The sequence below is a fragment of the Ahaetulla prasina genome, chromosome 2, assembly GCF_028640845.1.
Source record: "Ahaetulla prasina isolate Xishuangbanna chromosome 2, ASM2864084v1, whole genome shotgun sequence".
In the NCBI taxonomy this organism is placed as follows: domain Eukaryota; kingdom Metazoa; phylum Chordata; class Lepidosauria; order Squamata; family Colubridae; genus Ahaetulla; species Ahaetulla prasina.
In genome coordinates this window covers 268,641,975-268,653,105 of record NC_080540.1, presented here as the reverse complement: position 1 = coordinate 268,653,105, position 11,131 = coordinate 268,641,975, and the positions used below count along the sequence as shown (strand labels likewise).

General features: G+C 38.7%; 1 protein-coding gene across 1 annotated transcript; it reads right to left on the bottom strand.

The window, feature by feature from the left end:
- Window positions 1-8,761: 8,761 nt before the first annotated feature.
- TMEM174 (transmembrane protein 174) lies at window positions 8,762-10,384 on the bottom strand. Its single transcript, XM_058168089.1, is given in 2 exon segments — window positions 8,762-8,864; window positions 9,768-10,384. Coding segments are annotated over 2 exon segments (720 nt in total).
- Window positions 10,385-11,131: the final 747 nt, after the last annotated feature.

The following is an 11,131-nucleotide window of genomic DNA, read 5'->3' as shown; positions in this document are numbered from 1 at the left end:
AGGGTCTTCAGTGTTCTCCATATGACGAACACTAAGTTGATGAAGGTTGCTCTAAGTTCTCTGGCTTTACATGATGGGATCCTTTTAGAAATGCTGGATTCACAGGTTTATTACAACTTTTGTCATCCTCTTGGGGGGTGTGTGTGTGACCTAAAGAAGAACCTTGTTCTCTCTCTATTGTACATGGTTGCATACTAGTAAGGAGGAAAAGCTCCACTTGGGGTCCCATTCTTGATGTAAATGTATACAAAGGATACTTATACCACTCACATATAACAAAACTGCCATTTCAAACAGTGATGGTCATAATCCTAATCTGTTGGAAAACAATGTGTGTTTTCAAGATAAAACGAGCCAATCTTATCATTAGGACAGTCCGGCGAAAATTGTGGAGAAGAAATATAGAGAAAAAGAGAAAGAAAGAGAAAAGTGATATAGAAGCACTGGAGAATAGACCTGTGCCATTTCAAGGACAATCCACCATTCCTTAAGGTAGTATGCTACCATCGGCTATAATGGACAGTGATGCCATGGATATGTTGCCAGAATCTGCATAGAGGATTGACAGGAATCATTTTGTATTTTGCTTTAAACCAGTAATTCTCAACCTTGACATGTTGGCTGTGGAATTCTGGGAGTTGAAGTCCACCCATCTTAAAGTTGCCAAGTTTGAGAAACACTGCTTTAAGCAATAAGATGTAATTTAGCCTGGCCATGTAATATTTACAGTAATATTTATTATTTTAGACTTTTCATCTTCATGTACTGAATCCATGTTCTATGCCTACCAGGTATTTTAGGTGATTGCCATGATCTCTGACCAGTGTCTTACGACTTTAGAAATAGTGGTCCAAAACTGGCCTACCTCCACTTCACATCAATTTATATCATTAATTGTTCTTGGAATAAATTCAGGTGATTATTTTGTCAACTTGTTCTCTGGATTTTGTTTTGGGTTGGCTAATGTATGGTTTATAGCAGGGGTCTCCAACCTTGGTCACTTTAAGCCTGGAGGACTTCAACTCCCAGAATCTCCCAGCCAGCTTTGCTGGCTGGGGAATTCTGGGAGTTGAAGTCCTCTAGGCTTAAAGTGGCCAAGGTTGAGACCTCTTATAGTATTGCGAAACAAGTAACATTCAAAAATATCATTTCGCTTCAAGTCATATTAGCAACAATGCATGGATGAACTTGTGATATTCGATATGCTACAATCCAGATGTAGATTGCTTAATTGAGAATTAGGGCATCATTTAAGATACTTAAAACTTAAAGATGATGTCATTCAACTCCCTGCTTCCCAGTCATTAACAATGCAGGAAAAAAGACAAAATTGAATATTTATCCTTATCAACACATGTGAATGCTGTTTGTCTACAACGGATCTAGCTTCATAGAATGAAGCAAATTTTCACTGATGTACTTTCCAAAGTTTTTACTAAGCAGTAAAATCTGTAGAAGATTAAGATGGTGTTTTCAATTTACCACATATTCTGGCAAATGGTTGCTAAATAAAATATTATAAAACCAGTTGGTTCCTTTCTGCCTAGGCTGCAAGCCATTTCCTCCCCCCAATCTGGTGCCCTCCAATTGTAATGGGATTGCGAAATTCTGAAATTCCATGCTTCTCATCCAGTAGGGTCTTCAGTGTTCTCCATATGACGAACACTAAGTTGATGAAGGTTGCTCTAAGTTCTCTGGCTTTACATGATGGGATCCTTTTAGAAATGCTGGATTCACAGGTTTATTACAACTTTTGTCATCCTCTTGGGGGGTGTGTGTGTGACCTAAAGAAGAACCTTGTTCTCTCTCTATTGTACATGGTTGCATACTAGTAAGGAGGAAAAGCTCCACTTGGGGTCCCATTCTTGATGTAAATGTATACAAAGGATACTTATACCACTCACATATAACAAAACTGCCATTTCAAACAGTGATGGTCATAATCCTAATCTGTTGGTAAACAATGTGTGTTTTCAAGATAAAACGAGCCAATCTTACCATTAGGACAGTCCGGCGAAAATTGTGGAGAAGAAATATAGAGAAAAAGAGAAAGAAAGTGAAAAGTGATATAGAAGCACTGGAGAATAGACCTGTGCCATTTCAAGGACAATCCACCATTCCTTAAGGTAGTATGCTACCATCGGCTATAATGGACAGTGATGCCATGGATATGTTGCCAGAATCTGCATAGAGGATTGACAGGAATCATTTTGTATTTTGCTTTAAACCAGTAATTCTCAACCTTGACATGTTGGCTGTGGAATTCTGGGAGTTGAAGTCCACCCATCTTAAAGTTGCCAAGTTTGAGAAACACTGCTTTAAGCAATAAGATGTAATTTAGCCTGGCCATGTAATATTTACAGTAATATTTATTATTTTAGACTTTTCATCTTCATGTACTGAATCCATGTTCTATGCCTACCAGGTATTTTAGGTGATTGCCATGATCTCTGACCAGTGTCTTACGACTTTAGAAATAGTGGTCCAAAACTGGCCTACCTCCACTTCACATCAATTTATATCATTAATTGTTCTTGGAATAAATTCAGGTGATTATTTTGTCAACTTGTTCTCTGGATTTTGTTTTGGGTTGGCTAATGTATGGCTTATAGCAGGGGTCTCCAACCTTGGTCACTTTAAGCCTGGAGGACTTCAACTCCCAGAATTTCCCAGCCAGCTTTGCTGGCTGGGAATTCTGGGAGTTGAAGTCCTCTAGGCTTAAAGTGGCCAAGGTTGAGACCTCTTATAGTATTGCGAAACAAGTAACATTCAAAAATATTATTTCGCTTCAAGTCATATTAGCAACAATGCATGGATGAACTTGTGATATTCGATATGCTACAATCCAGATGTAGATTGCTTAATTGAGAATTAGGGCATCATTTAAGATACTTAAAACTTAAAGATGATGTCATTCAACTCCCTGCTTCCCAGTCATTAACAATGCAGGGAAAAAGACAAAATTGAATATTTATCCTTATCAACACATGTGAGTGCTGTTTGTCTACAACGGATCTAGCTTTATAGAATGAAGCAAATTTTCACTGATGTACTTTCCAAAGTTTTTACTAATCATTAACTTAAAGTGCCATATAAGAATTTGTAATCCATAATAAATCATTTTGCAGGAATGATTCAATATATTACTGACTAATGCAAAACAGGCTTCTTTTCACAGGCAGGGGTCTGCCAAATATTAAGGGGGTGCTGGGCAAAACAGAAGAGGAAAAAGAGGATTTGGGATCTTTAATGACATAAATTATAGCAATTGTAGAGCAACAATACATCAGTGGTGGTTTGAAGATTATGGGTTTTAAATTTAGGAAGATGAAATGAACTAACTAGAGCTGTGCCAGGATTGCAGTGTCCTTATGATTTGCAAATATGGATTCAACTGTTTTTTAAAGGCCTACAAATGGAAACTTTTGGTGACAGAATTTTGAATATTGGAATGTTCCAGAATGCCAATGAAAAGAGAAAGAAAGCACAGGAAGAAGTGTTGCCAATCAGTTTACTGAGTGTTTTCCTGCACAAAGTTTCATAAACTACTGTTAAAAAGAACAACTGAGCAAACTGGTTTTATTTTAAAATTGAACTACATGTCAATTTATTGGCTTGCGTTAATCTCTGTTCCACTTCACTATAAAGATAACAAGAGGCAGGAGATCAGAAAACCCAGGTGACATCTGGGTGCTGACAATGGCCACAAAGATTAAATAAGTAAACAATAGGGACCAATGAAAGACTGGACTCCACTGGTTCCTAATGTATGGTTTATAGCAGGGTCTCAACCTTGACATGTTGGCTGTGGAATTCTGGGAGTTGAAGTCCACCCATCTTAAAGTTGCCAAGTTTGAGAAACACTGCTTTAAGCAATAAGATGTAATTTAGCCTGGCCATGTAATATTTACAGTAATATTTATTATTTTAGACTTTTCATCTTCATGTACTGAATCCATGTTCTATGCCTACCAGGTATTTTAGGTGATTGCCATGATCTCTGACCACTGTCTTACGACTTTAGAAATAGTGGTCCAAAACTGGCCTACCTCCACTTCACATCAATTTATATCATTAATTGTTCTTGGAATAAATTCAAGTGATTATTTTGTCAACTTGTTCTCTGGATTTTGTTTTGGGTTGGCTAATGTATGGCTTATAGCAGGGGTCTCCAACCTTGGTCACTTTAAGCCTGGAGGACTTCAACTCCCAGAATTTCCCAGCCAGCTTTGCTGGCTGGGGAATTCTGGGAGTTGAAGTCCTCTAGGCTTAAAGTGGCCAAGGTTGGAGACCCCTGGCTTATAGTATTGCGAAACAAGTAACATTCAAAAATATTATTTCGCTTCAAGTCATATTAGCAACAATGCATGGATGAACTTGTGATATTCGATATGCTACAATCCAGATGTAGATTGCTTAATTGAGAATTAGGGCATCATTTAAGATACTTAAAACTTAAAGATGATGTCATTCAACTCCCTGCTTCCCAGTCATTAACAATGCAGGAAAAAAGACAAAATTGAATATTTATCCTTATCAACACATGTGAATGCTGTTTGTCTACAACGGATCTAGCTTCATAGAATGAAGCAAATTTTCACTGATGTACTTTCCAAAGTTTTTACTAAGCAGTAAAATCTGTAGAAGATTAAGATGGTGTTTTCAATTTACCACATATTCTGGCAAATGGTTGCTAAATAAAATATTATAAAACCAGTTGGTTCCTTTCTGCCTAGGCTGCAAGCCATTTCCTCCCCCCAATCTGGTGCCCTCCAATTGTAATGGGATTGCGAAATTCTGAAATTCCATGCTTCTCATCCAGTAGGGTCTTCAGTGTTCTCCATATGACGAACACTAAGTTGATGAAGGTTGCTCTAAGTTCTCTGGCTTTACATGATGGGATCCTTTTAGAAATGCTGGATTCACAGGTTTATTACAACTTTTGTCATCCTCTTGGGGTGTGTGTGTGAAGAACGCATGAAAGTACTCTGTGGATGTGAAGTATGTGTGTTTGGGGAGCAGTTTCCTTCTGTGGGACCAGTATGACTACAAACAGCAAAATATTTTGAACTGTAATAACAAGAAGATTTTGTGGTAATCTCCTGACTATACAGAAAGTTAAAATCAGAACCATATGCAACCAATCACACCAGTGATGTATTACTTGTCTAATCATTAACTTAAAGTGCCATATAAGAATTTGTAATCCATAATAAATCATTTTGCAGGAATGATTCAATATATTACTGACTAATGCAAAACAGGCTTCTTTTCACAGGCAGGGGTCTGCCAAATATTAAGGGGGTGCTGGGCAAAACAGAAGAGGAAAAAGAGGATTTGGGATCTTTAATGACATAAATTATAGCAATTGTAGAGCAACAATACATCAGTGGTGGTTTGAAGATTATGGGTTTTAAATTTAGGAAGATGAAATGAACTAACTAGAGCTGTGCCAGGATTGCAGTGTCCTTATGATTTGCAAATATGGATTCAACTGTTTTTTAAAGGCCTACAAATGGAAACTTTTGGTGACAGAATTTTGAATATTGGAATGTTCCAGAATGCCAATGAAAAGAGAAAGAAAGCACAGGAAGAAGTGTTGCCAATCAGTTTACTGAGTGTTTTCCTGCACAAAGTTTCATAAACTACTGTTAAAAAGAACAACTGAGCAAACTGGTTTTATTTTAAAATTGAACTACATGTCAATTTATTGGCTTGCATTAATCTCTGTTCCACTTCACTATAAAGATAACAAGAGGCAGGAGATCAGAAAACCCAGGTGACATCTGGGTGCTGACAATGGCCACAAAGATTAAATAAGTAAACAATAGGGACCAATGAAAGACTGGACTCCATTGGTTCCTAATGTATGGTTCCCAGATGTTGGTGAATGGCAACTACTGGTAGCAGAAACATGGGCAATACGGTAGTTAAGAAAGATGGAAGATATAATTTAGTAACATCTGGACTGCTACAGATTATGGCAAACTCTTCCTCAAGTATCTCTGTAAATGCCACCTTCTGATCTGAGGTGAACTCCAACGATGAGAAGGTGAAATGCTCCTACTTCTTAGGTGTTGGTATTTTTTTCTTTTACTGATCTCTGAATGCTTTTCATATTTGTTTGTTTCAATTCAGATTTTATTTTACCCCCAAACACATGCACACTTGGCATACTTTGGTTTCTTTCATGTTAAAATCTAAACAACCTTGCCTCCACCCACCCAACAGTGAAGTAACAAGAATGGGAGAAAACAGCCTCAACCCAAAATTAAACCCCAATCCTAATCCATCCCTATGCACTCTGATCCAGTGGTGAAATCCAAATTTTTTTTACTACCGGTTTTGTGGGTGTGGTGTGGCTTGGTGGGCGTGGCAGGGGACGCAGAGGTGGATTTCAGCAGGTTCTGACCAGTTCTGGAAAACCGGTAGCGGAAATTTTGAGTAGTTCGGAGAACCGGTAGTAAAAATGCTGACTGGCCCCACCCCCATCTATTCTCTGTCTCCCAAGTCCCAGCTGATCGGGAGGAAATGGGGATTTTGGAGTAATCTTCCCTGGATTGGAGAGGGAATGAAGATTTTACAGTATCCTTCCCCTGGAGTGGAGTGGGAATGGAGATTTTACAATATCCTTCCCCTGCCATGCCCACCAAGCCATGCCCATCAAGCCATGCTCACAGAACTGGTAGTAAAAAATTTTGAAACCCACCACTGAGGGGAAGGATACTACATAATCCCCATTCCCTCCCCACTCTGGGCCATCCAGAGATGGTATTTCCAAACTACTCAAAATTTCCGCTACCGGTTCTCCAAACTGCTCAAAATTTCTGCTACCGGTTCTCCAGAACCTGTCAGAACCTGCTGGATTTCACCCCTGCTCTGATCTAACCTTCAGCAACTTCACAAGACTTAAAACTTGGGGAAGAACCAGTATGGGATAGTGGTTAAGACACCAGCCTACAAACTGAAGACTATAAATTCTCATCCCCGCTTTAAGCACAAAGTCAACTGGGTAAACTTGGGCCAGAGATTCTTTCACAGCCCTTGGAAGGAGGCAATGGCAAACCAATTGTGAATAAGCTTGCTAAGAAAACTGCAGGGTCTTGCCTAGGCAGTATCCAAGAATCAAACACAATTGAATAGAAGTGGGGGAAAACTGGATTCAGGATATGGAAGATGTTTAGCCTCACCTAAACATCTATCTCACCTATCTCTAGATAAGCCAGATATATAGCTCATGAATGAAGGAGAAAATACGTGTCCCAAGATAATGTTGCAGGATCCAATCTGGGTCAGTCACTGGGACCAGAAATTTTGTCTTCCAAGCTTTTGGACTCGTGTGGAGCCCATTTTCAGATATATAACTTTTTCTTGCTATTTAAAATGTTATTTTAAAAATGAATGTTTCATCACCATCTTCCTAAATATTTCAGGTCTGGCTGAATCCTGCAATAACACCATTAGACTAATAAAGTGTCAAAGTAAAATATGTTTTTAAAAGTTTTATAAATATAAATTAGTGATATTTTGCCGCAGTCCACATCCTTATACAAACACACACACACACACACACACCTTTACACCCTTATGGGTGGTCTGGGTCTTCCTCAATCTTGAGTCCTCTTGTATTTAAATGGGCTAAAACCTAGCATGCCCATATCCTTTAGAACTGGGGTCTGCAAACTTGGCTCTTTTAAGACTTGTGGACTTCAACTCCCAGAGTTCCTCAGCCAGTTTTGCTTAGAAGAATCCCCATCAAACTATAAGAAAGAATGCCAAGGACTGCCCAAACTTGCAAGAGAAGTTTATCTGGAGCCCCATTTTGCAGTGCCTGGGCCTGACAATAGCCCTTGACCACCCTAAACTAGTTCCTGTAGAGGTCTCCTAACCAAGGCTTGTGAAGCCAGGAAGTGAAGGAATTGTTACTTGGGAATAACACGCTCCCCCCATTTCTAAATAGCCCCTCTAATTAGCCAGTCTTTGAGATCCAGCAGCAGTGGCTAAGGTAAGTTTTGAAGACAGAAACATGAAAATGTGGTCTTCGTTGAGCAGCTACTGGGGCAAATTTTCATTAGTCATCCTGTCCTGCTTGCTCAGCTCTTAATCTTCAACTTATTTTTGTCTGCCTGATGTTCTGGATCTCTAGACAGAGCTTTTCTAATATCAGTCTGGCATTGATTGCTGTGCATTTTAAGTACAATTTTTTAAAATAATGCCTTTAACTGATGGGTTGTCTCTTGTTCCATCCTTCCATTTGGCTCAAGAACTGCTACAATAGTAATTGAACTTGTATTATCTTGTCTCTGATTCTCCATTTGCTGACTTGGTAAAGCCTAAAAAAGAAAACAGTATCCCCAGGTGTTCATTCCTGCTTCTTGACATCTTCTTGGGGTGAAAAGCACTAGTCATTCCTCAGACTATTTTTTTAAAAAAAATCTGAATTTCACACTTAGCCCAGGTCTAAATAAAAACTGAATATCTATTTGCATATTATTCAAGAACCCAGGGGGCAGGGGCAGTAGGTGAACTGGAAAGGCTGGCTGATTTTAGAGATGGAATCAAATGCAAAACGTTACACACTTAGAAGGAATATGTCCGCTTGCATTTAGTTCAGCTGCCTGATGAATGAACCACTCTTTTCAACCAAAATAATTGTCAGTAAAATTCATGTATGTTATTTATAATTATTAAAGTTATATAAGTATGTTGGTGGTCTTATCGAAGTAGACACAGTCTTTATGGATATATTAAGCAGGTCTGATTATGGCAAAGGTGGAAATAGTTTCTCATAAGGAGGAGGTAAGGAATCATTGCAAAGATCTTCATCCAACATCTCTTCAGGTTCCACAAGACTGTTAACTGACCTAGAAATGTGATGGGTGGATGAACGGGGAGAGAGGCATTTTATAAGATGCAACAACCAGCAAAAGAAACAAAGGAGATATGAATAAAAAGAGGTATTTTAAAACATATCACAAATGTATTTTGCTATCTAGAATGATGGGAACAGGCAGGGGGTCTTGGACATTTGTACTTAGGGCAGGTTTTATATGCATGTCCAAAATGTGCCTGCATTTCTCCCTGCAAAATGCAAGTGAGAGACAAATGTGCACTTACTGTACAAAAGCTTGATGATGCAGAAAGGTCAATAGAGATTAGTGTGTCTCAGTATTGTTAACCTTATGCTTTTGTTTGAAAATGTGTTATTTAACAGCTGGTACCTTAGTTATTTCAGCAAATTCAATATATGACCAAACATCAGTTAAGTAGGATTCAGATCATATTGAAATACACTGTTGCACCATAAAATGAAAAGGTCCAACTTATTATTATAAGAAAATTGGAGGGTAGAATTGTTTAGTGCGTAGAATGCAACCTTCTCTTTACTTTGTATATTTCAAAGCTCCAAAAATAAACTCTGGGTCCGAAACCCATGAAGATCAGGTTGTGAAAATATATACCCAGTAATCCACTCCCTTTATCCTGATAAAATTATTATGCACATTAGCCGAAAAGAAAGTTCTTTCAAGATAAGAGAGAAGTGTACTTGAGAAAAACACCAACACTTGGAAAATTAATGCTGCATGTCAGTGAATTACTTAAGCGGAATAGCAATAAGCTGTGAAACTGTAGAGTTTCGGACAATACTTTCACTTAAAGCAGTAACTGGAATTTTACCCAAGGAATGATACCGACTCTACTTCCTTAATACCTTTACCTGGATCTTGTAGTTTTGCCCTGAAGTGTAATAACTCCAAATAACTTACCGTTCACTTATGGTGTCCACTGTAAGATAAGCAGAATAATTCTCTTCTGAAAAAGCTGAGCTGCCCATGAGAGTGACATTATCAGAATGAGGATGATTAAGAATAGGAATTATTGATGTAGAGTCAGGGAGAAATTCAGAATGGCTCAATACTTGCTGCCAATTGGTTGAATTGGTAGCAACCCTTTCCTGGGTTGGAGAAGGCAGGTAAGGAACCATTGCACCTGTTCCATGAAGAGTGATGGGCTACCTAATTCCAGCGTAAAGCCCATGATATGTTCTTTCAGTGCCAAGTGAGCTTTCTTCATTCTGGTTGCAAGTGTTGCAGAAGAATATTTTAAATTTGAACACAGCAATCAGCAGAAATGTCACACCCATTAAAAGCAGAGTGGGACCAAGCAATCGAGTTCATTCAAAGTGAATGACTCCTTCATATTTCACCCATCCAATCACAGCGAAGGTGATTCCTATAACCCCCAAAAAGATTCCAGAGAAAAGTAACGTTGCGCCAGCTTTGTCATCCTCAGATGCAGGAATTTCAGAGTGATTGGGCTGGCAAGGAGAGACAGAAAATTCATTAGTAGAGGTATCTTCTGCAGTGTTGTGGCTTTGTTCCATTACATAGGAGACCAGTTCTGAAATAGCCTGGAAAAGGATATATTTATAAAAGTGTTCCAGGCTGAATGTTCCTATTTGTTACACAAGAACTTTGTTTACATTAACATAGTTAAACTACTGCAGACTCTGGACTTTCTGGTCCTAAAGGGGCCCTTCAGTTTATATTGTGGTTATTCCAAGTTTGTCTTATCCTACCTGCCCTGTCTCCAGAGATGAATACTGACACATAACTTCAAGGTGACATCTAACCCAGGGGTGTCAAACTCGTGGTGTCATGTCATCACATAACGTATTGTGACTTTTTCCCCCTTCGCTAAATCGGGGGCGGGCGTGGCCAGCACAACACATCTGGCCCAAAGGCCATGAGTTTGACACCCCTGATCTAACCTAAAAGAAGTTCATACACCAATTACAACTAACCCCCCCCCATCTTCAAAAATAGAAAAGATACAACTGATAGTAGACCAAAGGGGGTGAGGTAGGTAATAAATCCCCTTCATACTTTGTGGTTATTACATTCTCACTTAGAGCAAAAATTCAAAACTAAATGGGAAGTTGCCTTGTCTTACCACTCTTCTCTTTGGCAATTTGTGTTATTAGATATCTTCTGTAGGGATTCTAGATTATTAGAAGTGGGAATAAGTATGTGATCACACTTCTACATTTTATAATGTTATCCACCGATCCTTGTGTCAGCAGAAAACTATGCTGGGTTTGGATTTTGCTTTCTTATCCCAATCCTGACCC